The 22,185-nt window shown below is 38.0% G+C and overlaps 1 protein-coding gene across 1 annotated transcript in view; it reads right to left on the reverse strand.

Annotated features, from left to right (window-relative positions):
- Positions 1-22,185, reverse strand: part of ZBTB37 (zinc finger and BTB domain containing 37) — a 37,685-nt gene that overhangs the window by 4,926 nt on the left and 10,574 nt on the right. The window contains 1 exon segment of the mRNA XM_051998927.1: positions 14,673-18,715. Within this exon segment, the coding sequence (XP_051854887.1) occupies positions 18,227-18,715 (489 nt within the window). The 3' untranslated portion in view covers positions 14,673-18,226.

The raw sequence follows: 22,185 nt of genomic DNA on the forward strand, positions 1-22,185 counted from the left end.
CACTCACATGCATAATGTTCTTTTACACAGTGTTAAAATAAAGAGGAAAATGCATTTTCTTTATACAAACAGAATTTCAAGTATACATTTATAGAATTTTCAAAGATTCCTAACCAAGTTGCTAAATTTTCATTCACATTGTTCTTAAAGCTGTTCAACGAGAAAGCTTTTGCTAAACTGCTTTAAATACATTAATATAGTTCTGTATCTTCACCTTTTCTTTGTTTCCCCTTGCCCCAAACCCAGTCTTCTGCCCACCCTTGTGCCCTCCCCCCCACAACACTGCTCCTAGGGCTATCTGCCAGGAGACATGCAGCCCCACCAAGAACTATTATCCTGTGATTGGGGGAAGAGAAGAGTCTAAGGGAAGAGAGTGTTGAGAAAACTTATAATCTAAGGGAATAATTCTGATATCTAGAAGTAACAGAGTAGGACCACACCTGGACCACTTGGCTCTTTGGTGTGAACACTGACTCATCAAATCAAAAGGACCTCAAGAATCATTCCCCACATTAAGTAGAAGTAAATACAGTTAGGAACTTTCCTAACTGTGAAAAAAATCTCTAAGGTTGGGAATTCACCTTGAATTTTTGAATGGGGGTGGGGGGAAAGCTAACATTTGGAGACCTCTTCCCATCTGGGGTTATTTTTTCTTTCTTTGGGGGTGGGGCTCATTTAAAAACGGACATTTCTGAATTCGTGCATTCCACAAACCATCTGATCTACTTTTCTTGGGGAGGGGTTGCTGAGGCAGGAGGCAGAGCTGCACTCATTTGCCAGGTGATGGCAGCAGCAAAAAATCTGGCAACAGCTCTCCCTCCTTAACTCCTACCCAAATGATCTGGCTGCAAAGCCAGCAACAGCCACACATAATAAGATTTAAAGTGCATTTTTTTTTCAGTAAGGGAGGGGTGGTTTACATTTAAGTGATAATGGTTAAAAGGTGGGGGAAAAATAACCCTACAGTATTCATATCTCTAGGTAGATATGTTTAAGGTTACAGTAAAACATACTTTTTAAGCAACTACTTTTCAACCTAAGATGCAAAAGCCCAGTCCCTCAGCTTCAGCAGTAACAGAGAGGAGGAGAAGCAGTCCTGGGCCATTTGTTTTCCTGATGCATCTTTGTAAATGGAGTAATTGCTCCAGGAGAAGGACATAACCTCAAATGTTAATTTTTCAAAAGGGAAAAAGAGATTGGTAAACATTCTAATTGATAAATATAGACTATCGTGTTCTCCCTTTTAGGGGATATTTTAGAAACTGATTGTCTGTTTCAGTGTGAATCCTTCTTGGTTAATTTATGAGGAAAAACCACTTGCAATATAAGCTAAGTCTGTATGCTGCTTAGGAATGTTATGATAACTTACAAACTCACAGGGAGAGATCAGGGCAATATCGTAAAACTGGAAAATGGGGATTTCTTTTTTCCCCCGATTCCTTTAGTTACCACCAGAATAGAATCTGGCCATTTTCAATCTGATACTCCACTTCTCAGGAAAACCAAAGCGCTTTCCAAATGGAAGGAAAATGCTACATCTCCAGCTTTGTGCAGAAGTGAGAAGCCTGAGATCATGAAGGGAAATGTGTCTTGGAAGGCTGGCAGCTGAGTGCAGTACTATTTGCTTTTCATAGAAGCCAGTGGGAAGGCACAGTGCCAGGGATGATGAGGGAGAGATGGGACAACACCCACCACATAAGAAAAAGCACCATAGAGAACAGTTTGGATAATTTCTTTCAGCCTGTAAATCACCTGAAAGAAACTCAATAATTGCTACATTAGTTTTTCCCTCATCTTACCCTCAAAGCCTTCCCACCAGCATGAATAGACTTCCCACTAAATTCTGAGGAAGCTAGTATAAGGGCTATTCTAATCAATTCTTCCCCTGTACGGACTTCAGCTGAAATTCCCAAACTTAAAGTACTAATTTTGTCTAATAGTAAGGGAAGAGAAAAACTTTCCTGACATTCTCTGAAGGCTAGAAGCATCCCAGATCCAAGCTCCCCAATTTACAATTCTTGCTGTCATATCTAGAGGCTCAGATGGAGAGTAATGGGGTGAAAAGGATTGGTTAATAGCACCCTGCAAAAACCCTTAGCCAGTGGAATAGTCAATGGATTAGGATAAGAAATAATTTCCATCGATAGTGTCTCACAAAATGCTGTCGCGAGAAGGGTCTTCTAAAGAATCAAGGAGAAAGAGTTCTCAAGCCCAGGAGGCCGGGGGAATCTGTCCAAGGTTTATGGTTATTTGCCAAGATGAAATCTGATTCATCTCTTGCTGCAAGTGCAAGATAAAAACTGTTCTTTTTTCTTCCCCTTATGCTCCTGTCCCCCAAAATAAAACACATTAATCCAGTGCGGCTAAGAGTAGCATACAAATGGAGTAAAGTTTCACAGTGAGCCATAGATCCAGCTCTTCAGTGTGAAGACCCTGCCGGAGGGAGGCACAGGGTCCAGTGGGAAGAATGATGGGTTGTGAGTCTAAGTCCACTGGCTAGAGTCCCGTCCCTGCCACTGCTTATGGATGGGGCCCTACAGAAATCGCTTCACCTCCTACACCTCCCTGGGCCTCGGCTTCTTTATTTGTGAAATGAAGGGGTTAGATGGCTTCTCCTGGTTCTTGGCCCGGGTGGTGGCCCTAAAGCCTCAGCGTCACCATGGTGAATGTGAAGCCCCACAGCAGCAGTAAATGCCAAATGGTCACAGCCCATCACCCCAAGAGGAAGGAGGCCTTTTCTATAAATGGCACCATGAGGCTACAACATTTATCAACTCAGCAGGCAGGCAGAAATTGCTGTTATCAAACAGCCCTAACCTGATGCTGAGTCGGCTTCTGTGTCAGACTGCTCCCCACCCACCAAAACCAGCTATCATTGTTTCCCACCCTTTACCCACTAAAATTCAAGTTATTAGTTGGGGCAAATGCAGTGAGTTGAATGTGTTCTCTAAGGCAAGAACATTTAGATTGGAATTAGGAATGGCAAAATAGGAAGAATTATGGGGGCCATAATTTTAGGTCAATGGTTCATGGATACTTTCTTCCTTTTTTGGTTGATTACATATCTCATTCTCAGTCTCTCTTTTTTATTTGGGTAGGAGACAGGAGTACACCTTTTAAATACTCTGGAATCAGGAATGATGATGGACAAAACAAAAACAAGGTTTTCAGGTAATTGAAGATATAATACAGGGCTACCAGAGCTCCTCAAAAAAGCTAATGGAACTAATAGGTTCTTTTATATTCTAGACAGAGATACTAAAAGGAGCTATTTCAGATTCCTTGTTGAACACTTAGAAACACCCAGGCCTTAGCTACCGCATTTCATTCAATAACTCCAGTGAACAATGAAAGCCTCTTTTAACTGCAATTTCACTTAAGAGCCAAGCTGAGAGACAATAGTCAAAGTTACCTGGGTCTACCCTCCCTGTTCAGCTTGGCTTAGACACTTCTATTTATATAAGTCACTCTCTTTCTTTCTGGTTGTCTATCCACCATTCTTCTCTTTCATTACAAAAACACCAAAGAGGAAAGAAACCTAAAATAACTGAGAAATCTATATGAGCCTTTTCTATCAGCCAAAAATTGCCTCTAGTAAATGATTATCTGCCTAGCTGCACACATGACACCTAGGTACCTTGGCTTTTATCACAAGAGCAGGTCCATACTACTGATCAAGATGTACTTCAGAAGACTGGAACCTTGAAATTGAAAATTATTATAGGAGACAATTTGGGAATCTTATACAATTTTTAGGGAGGAGGGATAAGACAAATGAGAAATAATGATGGGTATAGACATATAAAAGTAGACACTATGATTTCATCTCTTTCCAGAATTACTTTGATACCTTTATTCACAGATCGCCCATTTTATCATCTGCTAATCAATGGCTATACATCAGATAAGCTTCACGTTGACAATCAATGGCCATGCATCAAGGTAGCCTTAGACCAATCAAATTTAAAAAAAGAAAAAGAAAAAGAGAGAAGACTCCCTATCGCTAAACTATAAAAAAATGTTGTCTAGATGGGCTCCATAATAATAATTTTTTAAAAACCTCTAAAACCAGTGTTAATCCAAGACATGTGGAAGAGAGATATAGAAGAGAGAGAGGATGATATCTGTATTTCTCTCCTACTCCATAGGTTTAAATATACTTTACTAGAATTACTTGGGCATTGATCACTTTGGCTTTATATGCAGAAAAAAAAATATTGACTTAAGATAAAATCCAGTCTTGTTATGTTGGCAGTACCAGAACAAAAAAGAATTCTTCTCTGATCAACGAAGAAGTCAAATGAAAGGATTTTCCTAAACAGGAGTTTATTCCTGAGTCTAGGGTATTACCATGGCTTAAGATGGAAAACTACTCTAAAGAGACAAAAAAGATGAGCTGTCATGGTAAATGAGTTCCCATGATTTCACTCACCCTTGTCTTCCTAAAATATTCATAATGTATTCAGTCAGAAACTTGTGTTTGTCATTATTTTGACCATTACATGCTCAAAAATACTACTTGATTTGACCTGCCAATAATTATATAGAACAGACTCCTACAAAACTAGTTCATTCTCTTCCCTACTTTTAGTCAGTTATTGTTCAGTTGCACTCTGTAATGCCTTAATAACAGAAGGCTGGCCAAAGCTTTATTATTAAAAGGTACAAAGTATTAAAAATAAGTAGCCGTCAACTTTATCAGCTCTAATAAGTACTTTGAAGGCAGAGTGATGCCTTGTTTTGATTAAATTTATGATTATAAATTATTTAAAGGGATAGCTAGATAGCACAGTGGATAGAGCACCGACCCTGAAGTCAGGAGGACCTGAGTTCAAATCTAGTCTCAGACACTTAACACTTCCTAGCTGTGTGACCCTGGGCAAATCACTTAACTCCAATTTCATCAGCAAAATAAAAAGAAAAAGAAAAAAGAAATTACTCAAAGAAGGACAACTACTCAGTACCCTTAACAACTGAGATTCAAAGACTATTTGAGGTTTTTTGTTTGTTTGTTTGTTCATCTCGATTAAAAAACAAATATGCAGGTTTTAACACTTTTGGTACTTTGAAAAAAAAATTTAAGATAGAAAACAAATCTTGGATAAATTTGTGTTTCTGTTTGAAGGTTGTTTTAGTTATGAATGGCCAATAATATATCTTATACTACATAAACAAAACAGCTCCAACAAAGATTGGGTCCTAAATAATTACACTTAGGGAAAACTGATATTTTATTACCATATCTAGATTTAACTTAGCTAATCTAAATCATTAATTTAAAAAAATGTATGTATCAGTTTCAAATTTAACCCTTGAATTCTGGAAATCTCATTAACCCTGAGGTAAAGTTCTTTCAAACTAGAAAATTTTGAGGGTTCTGTGCTGCTATTAAGTCCCTTTTCTTGCTAACAACAGGAATATCACCCCCAACAATGTTAATCAAGTAAAGCAAAATTTTAAAAAAGATAGCACTACGAAACCTGGATGTTCAGGCTCATGTATCATCACTAAATTATGAAGATCCCATTTTGCCAGCTGAACAGTTTTGATGTGTCAATGAGTCCTAATAAAGATACCAGGGTGTTAGCTGGTTTGTGTGTAACTGTGCTCTAGGAGATACTGAAGTGAACCTCCGTGCCAAGTAAGAAATTATCTTTGTACAACACTATTGCTGTCTATCCGGGGATGAACAGGTAATGTGTTAATAGTGGAAAAAACACTGACTACAGGCAGGAAATCTGGGTCTTGGTTTCAGCTTGCTACTAACTAGACCAGGTCAAATTTATCATGATATTTCAATGCTGAAACTCAGTTTTTTATGTTCACAAATATTTTCCCCAAGACATACACAGACTCTGATAGCCCTAATAGCATGGGAAGGCATGAAGGACTATCTGAGAAACACATGTACTAAATGCAAATGATTAATCTCTGACTTTTGACCCTGTCTGATCAGATGTTAATGGACTGTAGACCAAGAGGAGTCTTAGAAATGAAAACAACAACAAAACACAGAAGATCTGAAAAGGAAGCCCTTAAAATCATTTTATGTAAGCATCCACACTCACTCCCTACCTCCCCACAGAGATGGAAGCATCCACACTCACTCCCTACCTCCCCACAGAGATGGAAGCATCCACACTCACTTCCTACCTCCCCACAGAGATGGAAGCACACACTCACTCCCTAACTCCCCTACAGACAGAAGCATCCACACTAACAATTCAAGAGAGTGCTACCCTCCTAACGCTTCACAAACAGTAGTTAAAGCAAGAATTTTGGATCTGAATAGACTTTTGGGATTATCCTATTCTATTCCTCTTTGAAAAAGTGATTCTACTGGCTACTCTTGCCAAATGAAAGCCTATAGATAAAATATTAAATCAGTTTTTCAAGTGTTTTGAAGTGGATTTAATTCAGAAGGTTACTTTAAACACATAAGCCTGGCAAAGAAAATGTCAGACCTTTCAGCCTGTCCAAGGTGGCCCTGGTTCTTCTTAGCTCCTGGATGCGGCACATTCCCTTCGGTTAGTGCTTGGAGGTAGAAGGGCTAAAGCTGTGGCTAACGCATCCAGCCTCCCCTCCCTGGGGCGACTGGACAACTGGACACATGATTAGTTTTGAATGGGAGGTAGAAGAATCTGCAGTTACTTCTCTGCCTCAAATAAACACCTCTCTAACACAGACACACAAAAGCACCCACACCCACACATCCTACAGGGTTGGCTGGCTACCTCACAGCCCTATTAGAGCAATCCCTAGAGTTTTTCATAGCCTAACTTTTGTATTACTCCCGATCCCCTCCCAGGTAGATTCAGGCCACATTCAACTAAAGTTCTTTTCCTACTTCCCTCATTTTTAACATGCACCTTACTTTAACACCTATATCTCATCTCAAGGGAACAACTAACTGTATTAAGTGGCTACACTGTGCTATATAGCTTTTTTATAAATAGAAAGTGCAAAGAAATATTTTCTTGGCCAAAATACAACCAAAGCAATAAAAAGCTCTCTTTGTGTGGAATTAGAATTTTAGAATCTTTGACACAATTAAATGAAATTATTCTGTTACCAAGATCACAGTAGATGAGTAAATATATTTATAAACATAGACTTAGGAAAAAAGATAGATAATAAGAAAATAATCAAACTTACCATTATTCCTTTGCAGGAGCTATCTTTAATATACCAATCTGTATTCAAACAAATGTGCACAAACAATTGAATTATACTGAATTATATTAGTGTTATTTTAAGTTTGGCCAGTTTCCCTCCCTTCCCCAGAAAGAAAACAGGCTCATTTTTTTTTTAATACAAGTTATTTGAGTTAAAATTACTTTTGTAAAAATAAAATTACGAATGCCATATAAATTCTAGATCTTTTTGCTACGTGACTGCCTTGTCTATTCTATAGAGTGATGTCAGTCAGTTTCTCTCAGTGATTCTCTCGATTTGGCATCACTGGCATTAAAGAGCCACTTATTTAAAATATTTCTCCCTCCCTGTAACTTCATTTTCACAGTGGCTCTTTTGGCTTTGATTACCTGCTTTGTAATTATTATGTCTATTAAAAACCGGGTTAATGAATTTGTAAAAATTTTCTCCAGATTAAAGATGAAAGAACCCTAATCTTACTGAATCTATTTCTAATTGGCCTTGAACTTTTAGACTTTTACGTCTAAGAAGAACCAAGTGAGGAAGAATAATGTCTGGGGGTCTTTTCCAGGCCCCCTTTCTTTTTATTTTATTTTCTCATTCACAGTACCAAACTACAAAATTTACTGCTATTTTAAATGGGAACCTCTGTAGAGGGAATCATACAATGGCTCCATCTAGGGGGTAAAAGAGCAGGCAAAAGAACTAGTTCTCACAAAAAATTATTCCTCTAGGTGATCTTTAGGGGTTTTCTCTGTCACAAAGGGCAGACTCTGAAATAAGTGGCTCATATTATAGTAGACAAAGGCATTGCATTTCCCCCTATTTAAAAATTCAATTAGATATGAAGCTTAAATTATTTTAATTATCTCTCACCTAGTTTTTCAAATCATAAACTCCAGAACCTCCTTTTCCCTATCACTAATGTGTTGGTGAATCACGCCAGGATTAAAGCCTTGGATTTTCAACAATTCCTTTTTCCTTTTCTGTGTATGCATTCATCCAGGACTTGACAAGAAGCAATTCTCTCATTCGACTATAATTACTGGAGAAGTTACTTATATAAGGCACAGGAAATAGCTGTCTCAAAATCTTTCTTTGATGAGAAAGATCAGTGAATTAGGGTGATCAACTTGCTAGAGTCCCAGTTTTCTTTAAAGTACCTTTCCTATTAGAGTGATTGTCTGACTATTACCATCTGGTGTCTTGGAATTATGTTTTCAATCTGAAAGATCTATATAAGAATCCTAAATTTCGGTGATCTTATTTTGGTCTAAAATGGGCCTCACATTGCATGCTAATGCTGAAGGATTAAAATTCATGTAAAACTGTGCTGTAGATTTCCCATGTGAAAAATGTGAAATTTAGAGGAACCTGTTCATCTCTTAGCATAAACATTTGAGAAAAGAAAAAGGTTCTAAGTCAGATATGGTAAAATGGAGCTCACATTCCAAAGGGAGTTATTATAAAACAGCTCAAAGAGAGAAGCCATATAAGCATTTACTATCACCTACTTGAAAACTACAAATATACTAATTTGAGCATGTGCTGACATATCACATTTTTCACTCCTCTGTAGTAACTTTGGCTCACTTTGCATAGCAAAAGCTACATGTGATATGTGAGGGGATGTTCTAAGGTTGGAACATCTCAAAATAAATGAATCATGATCCCAGTGCCAAATCAGCCTGAGGTATATTAATCTTGGCTTCTGAAATTGGTCCCATTCTCTTCTTTTTCAGCTCCTTCCCTGATCTAAAATAGTTATCAACTGACACTACTATGTCCGATATCTATTAGGTTTTTCAATGTTAAGTGATGAAACAAAAAAGCCATGATATTATTAATTCAAAAGCCCTCACTTTTGCCAGAGCTGACTTGGGAGCACGTCATTCATTCAGAGTAAGACTAAGAAAATGGGTGACTTGAATCTGTGGCAACAATATCTAATCTAATGCTACTGAGAACCAACTTTTCCCTAGAGAAAACTCGTTTCCCCAGTCCAAAGACTCCTCTAGTCATTTCTGTACTCATTAACATCATGAGAATGTACTCCACTTCACCCACAGCCTGGCAGATGGCAAGAAGGTGACATGAGAGTAGAGAACAGTTGATTAAGCTTTTAACAAGTCCTGCAATCAGAAGACTTGAAAGAGAAATGCAGATGTCCAGGAAAGACCAAGTGCTCTTGAACTGTCAATAGAAAAGGGAATGGATTAACTATATGTTTACTATCTATAGGAAGAATTTTGGATTCCAAAACTCAACTGCTTAAGCAGACAGTGAGATAACAGTTCACATAAAAAGGATCTCAGAATCTGGGATACTGAACACTCAATATAGATCAGCAATGTGAGGCTTCAGTAGACAATAGCACATTACCAACTATGAGCACGCAAAAAGTGGCAAAAATACATTTTTAAGGATGTGCAGAGAAGGATTAAAGAAGTGGATTTATCATGAGGCAATGAAGAAAAGTTGACAGTGTGCTGGATTTGGAAGTCCCAAAGATCAGAGTTTAAATCCCTCAGACACTTACAGCTTTGTGATCTCTGTGTCTCCGTTTCCTCTTTGAAGAGCTGAAGGGGTTGGATTTTGATAGTCTATAAGTTCCTCTCTAACTCTAAATCTATAATACCATTTAGCAAGAGCAAGCTGGAGAATATGGATAAAGTGTTAAGCTGGGAACCACAAAATATAAAGAGCCAGAAATGGGCTTTGAGACCATTAAATACACATAAATACACATTAAATTCCACAAAGGAAAATCTTTGGAGAGGTAAGGACAAAAAAAATCACATGGCTAAGTATGGGCAGGAATCTGCCTTGGTACAGTGAATAGCAACGCCAATGGAACTCTGGCCCACTGGAGCACGCCAGTATACGCCTTGGCAGCTACTGTCACTAGACTGCATAAGTGAAGGATAGTGTGTCCAATAAGAGATCCCAGCTCCACTGTACTTTGCCCTGTCAGAGGAATATGTTCAGTTCTGGACATTGAATTGTTGGAAAAATAATGGCAAGTAGGTGAACATCTTGAAGTGGATCCCAGCCATGTCAACTGAAGGAACTGGGAATGTTTACTCTGGAGAAAAGAAGACAAGGAGGATGTAATAGTTGTTTTCAAGTACTTAAAGGGCCAATTGGGTGGAAATCGGAAAACCTATTCTGCATTGCCCCAGGGTGCAGAACAAGGACCAGTGGGTGAAAATTGTAGAAAAGCATATTTGGGCTTGATGTAAAGAAAAATTTCCTAACAATCAGGATTTCCTCTAAGTAGGATGGGCTATTTTGGGAGGTAGTAGATTCCCATTCTTGAAGGGTTTCAAATGACAACTTGTCTGGATGTAATTATGCTTCTGCTTTGGGTCTAGGATTTTATAATCTCTACTCTATACAGAAGATGGTCAGAGGTTTCCTAGAGTAAAAGTATTCTTTAAGGAAACTTCCAAGGCTATTTGAGTAAAATTTTCTTTAATTTCATTTAAAGTGCATAGATATAAAAGTAGAGTAAGGTGAGACTGTCAATCCAAAAGGTTTGTAATGGAACAGGTTTTTGTGGAATGCTGATCCCTTAGGATGAGTGATTAGGATAGCATCTGGACCACAGTTCCCTTTAATAGGTTCCCAATTATAATCACTAACATACTTTCAACATACTGACATCTATGCAAATCCCAAGACACTATCTAATTCTCCATGAATCCACTGTACAATAAATAGTTTCATATGTAAGCATGCTGCCAGCAATAAACATCCCTCTTTTTATTTTAACAATCAGTTTTGGCTCACTGAGAAAATTTCTGTGTTCCTTAATCTGAATGTGACAAGTTTAGCAGCTTGGGCCCCCAGATTCTTCTAGGACAGTCATACTAAATGAACTCTGTTCCTTTGATGCAAAGAGGTGTACTCAAAAAAAAAAAAAAAATGGATGTTTTATATATGCCCTTAAATTAGATTTTAATGTAGGTGCCAAGATTTGAAATGCTAATGAAATCGATCACTATGATACTAAACTATTCCATCTCACCCTATCATGTGACAGCTTTCAGAGGATATCTCCTTGGGAGATGGGAAAAGTGGCCATCTGAGTCAGCGGTTTGTGATCAGGTTCACCCTGTACCTCTGTGCAGGCTGATGCAGGGGATGCCTGGAAACCCTTCTAATCACTGATATCTCAGAAAATGGTTTTGGAAATGGATGGAGTCAGACGTTCTTTCCAAAAAGAGCCTGTTCTTTGACTTTACCTTGAATTCAGGACTTCTTCAGAGGTCACATTAATCTATGACTCCATTAGTGGGATTAGTGTTGAAGAGTTGCATCAAATCAACACTAGTATCAAAAGTAGTTCCATGTTTTATTTCCCTTCTTTTAAGATGAACAACTTTGTGCTACAGTAACTACATTTACCACCTATTATCCCATTGCTGCTCATAGAGTAGATCAATTTATAATCTTGGAAAGGCTTATTGTTACTTCAATTTCAATAGAATGACTTGCCTGACAAAGAGGCTCATAAATCCAGATAGTATTCTAATTTTTGCAAAAAAAAAAAAAAAAGTATATATGCTTTGGAATGCTTCAAACGAGTTCTGAAGGCAATAGCTTGGTATACGCTTAAATTCCTCAATTTTAATGAAGGAAACAAAAAACCAAGTTAGTAGCCATTGGCTTTCCTATACGAGAGCTACAAAGCAGCTTGATTTCTCAAGCTTTACTCAAACATGTTACTACTTCAAATTACATGTACCAATGGATCACACTCAGCATGGCTGGGCTCTGGGCTCTTTTTAAGACCACAGCTGCTATAATCTAATCGGGTGCCCTTTGTGATTGTAGGGAGGATGGTGCTCCTAGAGATATGAAGGGGGTTCTGCAATCTTTCCTAAATGCTACTACCATGATTATCTTAGTTTGGTGATTAGAAGATATAATTTTAATTAGCTAGTTACTAATAATAACAACTTAAAAACTGACCTTACAGCTTGAGAACAAAGTTGACTATGCTGCTTTAATAACATTTTCCAAGATTCCTCTCATCTGTCTCAGGGGGTAAATTCCACCTCTCTGGAGTGGTACCCATGCAAATGTTCCTAAGTGTATGTGGGAGGTTGCCAGGGATAAGCCTACTGGTCCATCCTAAATGAGTGAATTCAGACTACTCATGAAATTATATAAAAGACCTAAGATCAGATAACAAGAAAGTTAAGGGAGAAAATGAGAAAGCAAATGGAAGGACAAAATGATGATTTGAGAGAGAAAGTAAGGAAAAAAAATAAAAACAAAACAAAACAAAACCAGACATATAATTGAAATTAAAATTTGGGCTTTTAAATCTTAAAGGTTGAAAATTCTTGCTTAAAGAAAATTATCATTCATGAAATTAGTTTTCTTTTGAATGGGAAGCCTCCAAAGAAGGTCAGATTTTGGTTACCAATTGGTTTTGTCTAAATAATTTTTATTAGAAGGACAAAAACTTATGTAACCCTGAAATGTCACATTGCACAAGCTCCCTTCCTATGTAAGTATAATTTGCTCTAACAAAGGAGTTAATGAACAAATATTCTGGAATTTTGTAGACAAATGTCTAGTCAATAGGAGAGGATTAAGAAAAGAGTGTTCACTGGATATAGAGGACAGGCCCACAAATCTCTATTCCAGAAGAAGAAATACTCAAGAAAAATGCTAGATAAAAATATGCACTGTACAAAACCAGGAGTCTCTGCTATATTTTGAGCTAAACCTGCTAGATTTACAAAGTGAGTAACAAATACATAAGAGTATATGAGGATAGCTCAGAGAATCTTGCCCATATACATTCTTTTAATTCAAGCCACTACATATAAACTTGAAGGATGGACAAGAAAGTTTTCCCCACCAAAGATTTATATTTCTCATAATCTTCTAAATATTTCCAATATCTCTTCATGTCTAAGTGCAGCCACTCCTAATGCACAGAAGCCATTAAAACAATGAGAACCACCATTCACAGTGAAACAGATAATGGACAAACATACATTCAGAAAAGAAATAAATTACAAGACAGTAACTTGTTCACAGTTGGAAGGAAGGTGATTCTAAGAGAAACTTAAAATTCAACAATCCTTAACAATAAGTATTTAAACATATAAATATTCTCACACAGACAGAATTCTGAAGAAACCTGGTTTAATTGTCACTTATTTCTTCTGAAACAGATAATGCTTATTTGAGGAAAATGCTAAAATCAGATAAAAGGGATGGTGGCCTCTGAAAAAAAGTAATTAGTACTAGAATCCAAACATATTTTCTCTAGCAGGACTGAATCTGCTGTCTGCTTCCAGTAAATTCACAAGAACTTCAGGTACCTAGTCTCACAAAAGCAGTAAGAGAGGCTGTGTGTGTATATGTGTGTGTGTGTGTGTGTGTGTGTGTGTGTGTGTGTGTGCAGTTATTTTTAAAAGGTCTTAAGGCTTACCTTTATACTATCTGGAAATTACTTTAAAAGAGCCATGTTATCATGTCTGTTACTAATCAATGAATTACCATAGTTCGAGAGGCAATGAAGTTCGATTCTGAGGGCTTCCCTTTCCCTCTCCCCAAAGCCCTCAGTATCTAGGGAAGCAGTACAAAAGAGGTAACGAGAGAAAGAAGCCTATAAGAGAGACATCCCCCTAACTCAAACTCTTAAAGGTACTGGTGATTTATTGCTATGGAGCTCAAACTTCCCAACTTATATTTTAACAGAGATAAAATAGCAGCAATGGTAAATCTTGGAGAATGCTTTCAAACCAGACCATAGTTCCAGGGGAAGTATTTTGCTAATGGTTTTGCCTTTATCACTGACTAAAATATATCTGTTTTCTGAACTTCAGATTGCCCCGGAAAATACATCCTTTGGCATTTTCCATTCTCTTCCAATCTTTGAAGTGGCAGAGGTTAGTCTTGATATAATTCGGTGCATAAATAAATTAAATGTATTTTATAATTGTAAACAGATTCAACTCAGTGAAAGGGGAATTTGGTAATTAGGTTCCACTGAGGGTGATGTGATGGCTACTGCATGTTAAGATATTTAGCTATTTATCTTCTATACCTCACAATCTGTTAAATTCTTTTCAAGTCAAGCCTTCTTTCTCCACCCAAGCATATCTTAAATAACATTTCCAACTTCTTATCTAATCAAATGTGGCCTTTCTACCATGATGAGAAAGTTACAGAATTCTTACCCAACCAAGGTTGCTATAGCTAGACTGAAACTTTCTGAAACAATTTCATTACCACATCCATCTCCCTCCTATCAGAGCACTATCAACCAGTGCATCCTAGTTTTCAACTACTGTCATAATGAGAAAATACTTATATTTTTGCTGCCAATATCATCTTTGGAAAATCTCATTTCACAAAAGCAGGAAATATACTAATAGTCGAAACAAAATTAAAAAGAAAACAAAAAAGCCTTCCTATATCTCCTATCTTTCTTTTTCTCCAATCTTGTCCTATTAGCTTCTCCTAGAAGATGAAGAGACATAACTCACCCCTTTGATGAGTTGGTCTTGGAAGGTTTATGATGTACACGAAATGAAACTCAAGACATGATAAATTCAACTGAGGTCAGAGGTAAATATGGTTCTGAGTAAAGAGAAAACAAAACATTAGAAAGAATCTTTTGAGTAGAGAAAGAATAAAGCATTAGTCTGTGCCCAATTATAATATAACTATACATGTAGATAATAAATTTATACTTTCATTCAGGTGATGGGTAAGAGTTCAGTAGAATGAAAGTTCCATTTCAGAATATAAAAAGATGCCAGTTGCCATCTTTGTTTTCTTGCTGAGAACAGAGGCAACTTCCTTGCTAAGTACCACTTACTGAACACGAAATGAGAACCTACCTAGTGCCCTTCATTTTATACAAACTAACAGTTATATTATTATCGGCTATATGTTCTTTAAGTAAATATTTAGCCCTTAGCGCTAACCCAATTTCATTTTCCTAGGGGACATATTTGAAAGTTAAAATTTGGTTGTTGATTGTTCAGTTCAAATTAAGTCACATAAAAAGTTCATTTTTGGACATAGTTAAGAGGCAGTATCTATCCCTACACGCCACACCCACCCAGTCACATTTGGCAAATGTAGAAAGAATATTACTAATCTCTTTTATAGAGATTTTACCAATAAACTAGGGCAATGTCACAGTGAGACTTGAATAAGAATTTTGGGCAGTTATAGAGTCAATATTTTCTAAGGAAAGGTGAAAAAACTGCTTTCCCAAGCCTTAGTTTATATTAAAACTAGATTAAGCAAGGATTTTATGAGTGTTGCGATTCTGGATAGGCCAATTAAAAGGAAAGAACAGCACAGAGAATTGTGCTGATAGAACCTGGATAATTGGGATTTTCTCCTATTCACAGTATTAATAAAGTAAAAAACCTATGAAAAGTTAAATAAAGGGAAAAAAAAGACTAATCTTCACTACACACTCATGGTCCTTGTATATGAATAATGGTGTCCAGACTTCATTGGAGTCCTTTGTTGCTATATCTAGATGGAATTTATGACCTTGACTAGGAGAACTTTTTCTTTTATAGCAGTTATTTAACTTCATCATTACAGTTTGGTAGGGCTATAAAAATTATACTTTGTTATGTCTAAGTAACTAACAAAGCAACAAAGAATTTCCCGGCATACTTTCTCTTATGAGCAGAATAGACTTGCATTTTCTTCTTCCTTCTTTTTGGTAACTTTAAAAGCTATATCTAAAGCAGCATCTTCTGGACTTCTCCCCCTTTTTCTTCTCACTCAAATATGGCAAAATTTGTCTAAACACCTCTTAATTTCAGTAACTAATTAAATACTTCTCTAAAGGTCCTGGTCTAACCTGAACTCCTGGCCATGGAACACTGATAGTCCTCAGAAAGCCACTGAAGACAAGTCTCATCATATTATGTTGCTGCCCCATTCAACAGTGAGATGGTTCTAAAAACAAAATGTAGCTCCTGAAAAGGAACAACCTGCTCCTGAGCAATCTATGAAGCATGTTCTCCCTTTTATAGGTAGGCTCTCATTACACAAAAGCATCATACCACTTAAAGAAACTGCATCTTCCTGAGCCCCTCCAAAAAATTCAAAGACCTCTTTTGGGAGAAGGAATACAGTAGGGCACTAATAATTAAATAACAAACTTAATTTGCTTTTTAATAGCCACCCTTGCACTTCAACTTTTTGTTTTCAGAAAAATATCCTTCTTCTTTGCCCACTTTCCTATAGATCACAAAATATTCTTGGAGGGGGAGGAGGACCTGACCAGTGTGCTCACAATAAGTTCACCATCACTAGTATGACTAACACCCAGTAAGTTATTTTTTCACTTTCACGTACCTCTGCACCAAAGCACTCTCTAAAGCCACTGCAGATTTGAAATACTTCAAAGTAAAACTCAACAAAAAGCTAGTAATCATTTCAACATGAGGGAGGACAGAGATTTTTCTATTTGCACTTGTGTCTGAAAGCAGTTTCCTACTACTTACCTGCATACTTTAGTATTCAAAAAAAATCCTACCATAAGCACAAGCCCCATTCTTCCCTTTCCCCCTTCAGGGCAGGGTATATGCAGGTCTAGTTACTCCTCTCCATGATTTTCAACTTGAGAGAACCTCATTAATACCTAAAAGTGCCAGAGACCCAGCGAATATTGCTAAATCGTGAAAATGACCAAGAGAACAAACATAATCCAAACTGATTCTCTGTTCATTTGTTGCAACAAATGGGAGTTCATTCTGGGTGCTCATGATGATGCTCTGTGATAAGTGTCCTGTTGTGTACTATTTAAAAAGTAATATTCTCAAATGAACACTAATGTGCTGAAGGTTTTTGTGAATTGGCAGACTGGAGACATAGGAATTAGTGAGGTTCTTCAAATGAGCAGGAAATATAAGCCATTATATTTGTAGGAGGGAGGTGAATTACGGTTGCAATAGGAATAATAGCTTTATATTTCCTGAACCACAATGTTGTTGTAACAAAAAATTCTTTTAAAACTTCATATAAAATTTATCAAACATGAAGATAAATGGATTTAAAAAACACGACCCAGAATCATTTCCACTGGGAAGTGACATTTCTGATGTACAATATTGCTGTTATATAAGACCAGGAGCCAAAGAGGCTTAACAAGACTTTGGTGGTCAGCCTTCAGCTCATTAATCTATCTGGGCCAGAGCCACTGTCTAAATGCTTAGAGATGTGGCCTTCCCGTCAAGAAGCTGCAATGTGGTCCTGGGCCAGTCCACATTTGCAGACACCCACAGTTTCCCGCTCCTCCCTGTCTCCCTCACCACACACCTAATCCCCAATGCAGTATTGAATAATGCAAACCTCATAGTTACTAGCTTAACTTTTGTTATCTTATGGTGCTTACAGTTGTATTGCCTATTAGAATACTGCTGCAAGAGGTTGCCTACATGAAGCAATCAGGCAAGAAGCCAGTTGCCTGGATGGGGCAAACAGAAAGCCCCCAATCACATTCTGTTGAAAAGAAACTTGAGAGTAATAAGGACCACCAGAACTATTTTTTTTCTTTGACTGTGGAAACAGTATTAATTGGCAGGGGAGGTAGAGGAGCAAGGGCCTGTTCTTACCACCTCCTCCTCCTCCTCTCCTGCAGCTGATCCAGATGACAGAGGTCTGAATGCTGTGCTTATTGGAGCTGGGACATTACAGCCACCAAGGTTAGTCACCTGGACCAATTCACAGAGTTGAAACCATGGTTGGTAACTAAATGACAGTTTATCCTGGATTTTCTTAAAAAATTTTTCTTAAAAAAATTAACAAACCAAAGCTGTTGATCCCTGAATCAGAAAGCTGTTTTGCTTAATTATTTTCTGAGGTGTGAAGTGGGGGAAGGGAAGGGAAGAGCCTTGAGTGTTTTCCTGTACTTTGTTAATCCTCTAGTTTGGCAACATCTTGGGAGCTTCTTCCTGTCTAGTGATGTGGCATTTTGTGAATCCAAGAACTGGCCCTTGGCCCAGATGCTGGCTGCTTATGGCCCAGAAGGGGGCAGAGGACCTTCCCCCTCCTCTGCTATTTTTCAATCGGGCCCAGTGGTGGATACAGAACCCTGTGCAGTCTCCCCAGTGGCAACTGTCTCTTCCTGTGGGGGTGACTCTTCCTCAGCCTGTCCCCGGGATGTGACTGTTGTCTCAGGGGAGATGCTGTGAGGTCCCTCGAGGGGCATGCAGCCCGGGTGGTTCTTGCGAAAGTGCTGGTTCAGGATGGCCTGGAAGGGGAAGCTTTTGCCACAAACGTGACAGTGGAAGGGTTTGTTGCCCGTGTGCTTGCGGATATGATACTCCAGCTGATCTTTGCGGGTATACTTCTTGCCACACATTCGGCAGACAAAAGGTGTGATTCCCATGTGGAGGCGCATATGGCGGTCCAGGCTACCTTTCTGGTTGAAGGATTTGGCGCAGTAGATGCAGGTGAGACGGGGATTGTATCGGAACCACCTCTCAGACACTTCTTGTTCACGAAGATATTCCACGTAGCCACTTACTCCAATCATTGCTGACTCTTCAACCTGCACCAAGAATGGAAAATACACATACACATAAAATATTAGATACAAGTAAATCCAAATATGTTATTTCAAAAAAAAAAAAAAAGTCTATCACATGTCTATGTGATCTCAGGCAATTCAACCTCTTTGGGACTCAATTTTATCATCTGTAATACTGGTATACTACCTATACTACCCAATACTTGTATTCTACCTAAGGGATTTGCTGAAAAATCAAATGAAATATCTGGGGTGAGGAATGAGGGTAAGAACCAAAGACTGATGGAATTACTAGATATAAGGAAATTAAAAAAAAAAAAAAACCTGCATTTTTTAAGCATAGGAATAAAATGAAAAAATCATTGGCAAGATTCTGTTTCTTAAAATCCTATTCTCATTAACTTTTTATGGTTGGGAGTTCTTAAATCTCTGACAGACTCTACATCAAACATTTGAGTAGTTCTGTTCTTCATTTTCAAAGAGGACCAATGACATCATGGGTGATGTGTTGAATTACATGTCAATTGGATTTAAACGAGGGAGACTCGCATAGAGAGTCTTAGTCTCCCTCTCTTTTTCAGAGTCATTGGAGTCCAGTGGCAAGACAAAAGTCAAGATGAATAGCAATAGCCAGGAATGCAGTGAATGACCATAGTGTCTTCCATGTCTAACCAAGCTCTATGTGTTCCACAGGGCCACCTTCATGGTCATTGGAAAAAATTGTTTTCACCTGCCCATTCCACTAGGGTGAGGCGGGAAGCACAGGACTGAAGAAATAGGCTTCATAGGTTTGGGATAGATAGTTTCTTGTTAGGTTTGGGTGTGCCAGTTCCCCTCAGCTTGGTTTAACCCATTTGCCAAGATGGGGGACACGAATATTCAAGAACCAGCATTCTGATGGGAGGGCTCGCTGAGCCCTTTTCAGGGCTGCTCATCTCTCTTTGAAGTATTTTGCTCCATTATCAAATAAAAGCAAGAAAATTAAAGGTTACTTTCTGGTTGATAGGCTAACTGGATGTTTCCAAAACACTTGTTGGATAGACTACCTTACAATAGTGAGACAACAGGAAGACCAACTAAAACGATTTCTTTTTCACCAGACTTATAAGCAATGTTGAACTGATAGGTCTTTGATCCATCTACATAAATCAAATACCAAAATAACAAACTGTAGGAACCTCTACTTCTTAGCTATTTAAAAACAAAAAGACAGAAAACAAGATTAATATTGAGGACACAAAAAGAATTAATTTATTCTGTGTAGTTCATACAATCAAAGATTTAAAGCAGGAAGGGACCTTTGTGGCCAGAGTTTAATACTATTATTTTCCAGATGAGGAAATTGAGGCTCAAAGATGTTAAGTGAATTGCCACAATCATACAGGTAGTGTCTAAATTATTATTTAAACTTAAGTCTTGGGCGGGGTGGGGGGTGGGGTGGGGAGAGGAGGGCAGAGCCAAGATAGTGAAGAGTATTCAGGACACTATCTGAGCTCTCCCCAGCTTCCCTAGCTATCAATGCTAGATCCAACTTCTGAATGGATTTTGGAGTGACAGAACTGACAAACATTAAGAATGTAGTAATTCTTTAGCTTTAGATATATTGAAAGGACATCAGGAAAGGTCTGTCTCATTGGGCAGGGAGAAATGTGCCCAGTGCCGGGAGACCTGAGGCAGAGAAGCCTGGTGCAGGGAATTTAGTAGGAGGCTCTCAGCCAAAATATAGTTGACAGCTGACTACTCTGTCCTGGTTCAGGAGGCAGGCCAGTGGATCAGCAGATCAGCTGTGAATCCTCCAATACAACTATAGAAGGCAAATTGTGAGCCCCCATATACCAGCAAATCAGGCAGGACTTAGCCAGGTCCAGTGCAACGGGAAAGCCTGTAGCATTTCCAGCCTTGGTATAATCAGTGAGAAGTCCCTGTCCCCTGATGCATTGTTGGTGGAGTTGTGAACGAATCCAGCCATTCTGGAGAGCAATCTGGAATTATGCCCCAAAAGTTATCAAACTGTGCATACCCTTTGATCCAGCAGTGTTTCTATTGGGCTTATACCCCAAAGAGATACTAAAAAAGGGAAAGGGACCTGTATGTGCCAAAATGTTTGTAGCAGCCCTGTTTGTAGTGGCCAGAAACTGGAAAATGAATGGATGCCCATCAATTGGAGAATGGCTGGGTAAATTGTGGTATATGAATGTTATGGAATATTATTGCTCTGAAAGGAATGACCAGCAGGATGAATACAGAGAGGCTTGGAGAGACCTACATGGACTGATGCTAAGTGAGATGAGCAGAACCAGGAGATCATTATACACTTCGACAACGATATTGTATGAGGATGTATTCTGATGGAAGTGGATTTCTATGACAAAGAGACCTAACTGAGTTTCAATGGATAATGATGGACAGAAACAGCTATACCCAAAGAAGGAACACTGGGAAATGAATGTGAACTATTTGCATTTTTGATTTTCTTCCCGAGTTATTTTTACCTTCTGAATCCAATTCTCCCTGTGCAACAGGAGAACTGTTCGGTTCTGCAAATATGTATTGTATCTAGGATATACTGTAACATATTTAACATATATAGGACTGCTTGCCATCTTGGGGGGGGGGTGGAGGGAGGGAGGGGAAAAAACAAAACATAAGCGAATGCAAGGGATAATGTTGTAAAAAAAATTATCCTGGCATGGATTCTGTCAATACAAAGTTATTATTAAATAAAATAAAATTTAAATTAAAAAAAAAAAAAAGAGAAGTCCCTGTCCCCCTGCAAGCTATCTCCCCTATGCCTTAAGAGCAGAGCTCAACTTTTAAAAAATGAGCAAAAAAGCAAAAAGAATTTTGGCTATAGAAAACTACTATGGAGACAGGGAAGATCAGAACACAAACCCATTAGAGGACACTAAAGGCAATATGCCTTCAGGTGAAGTCCAAAAAGGAGGATATAAACTTGAGGATATAAAGAGCTCAAGAGGCTCTTGGAAGAGTTCAAAAAGGATCTTAAAAGAGAGACAGAAGAAAAATGAAGAAAGGAAATAAGAGTTATGTAGGACAATTATGAAAATTTTTTGGGGAAAGCCAACAGCTTGGAAAAGAAAGCATAGAAATTGACTAAAGAAAACAATTCCTTAAAAATATATATTTGGCAAAACAAACATGAGTCTTCTTGATTACAAGTCCAGTGTCCTATCTACTCTCATGGGGTTCCTCAGAAGGCAAAACTAGTGCCACTAAGTAGAAATTAAAAGGAAGCATATTTCAACTCAATTTAAGTTAAGGTACATTAGATAATTGTTTTTCTATAAAAACATAAGTTGTGGGCAATAAATTTTTTTCTGAAACATTATTAATGATTTTTCAATATATTACCAACATTTTACACTAATCTCATAGACAAGCCATTGAACCAACACCTCAGAGCAAACTAGGAAAAAAAAAAAAAAACAACAACTAGAAAGAGAACTTAGATTGAATTATGAATCTAACAT

This window comes from Antechinus flavipes, chromosome 4, assembly GCF_016432865.1.
Source record: "Antechinus flavipes isolate AdamAnt ecotype Samford, QLD, Australia chromosome 4, AdamAnt_v2, whole genome shotgun sequence".
NCBI lineage: Eukaryota > Metazoa > Chordata > Mammalia > Dasyuromorphia > Dasyuridae > Antechinus > Antechinus flavipes.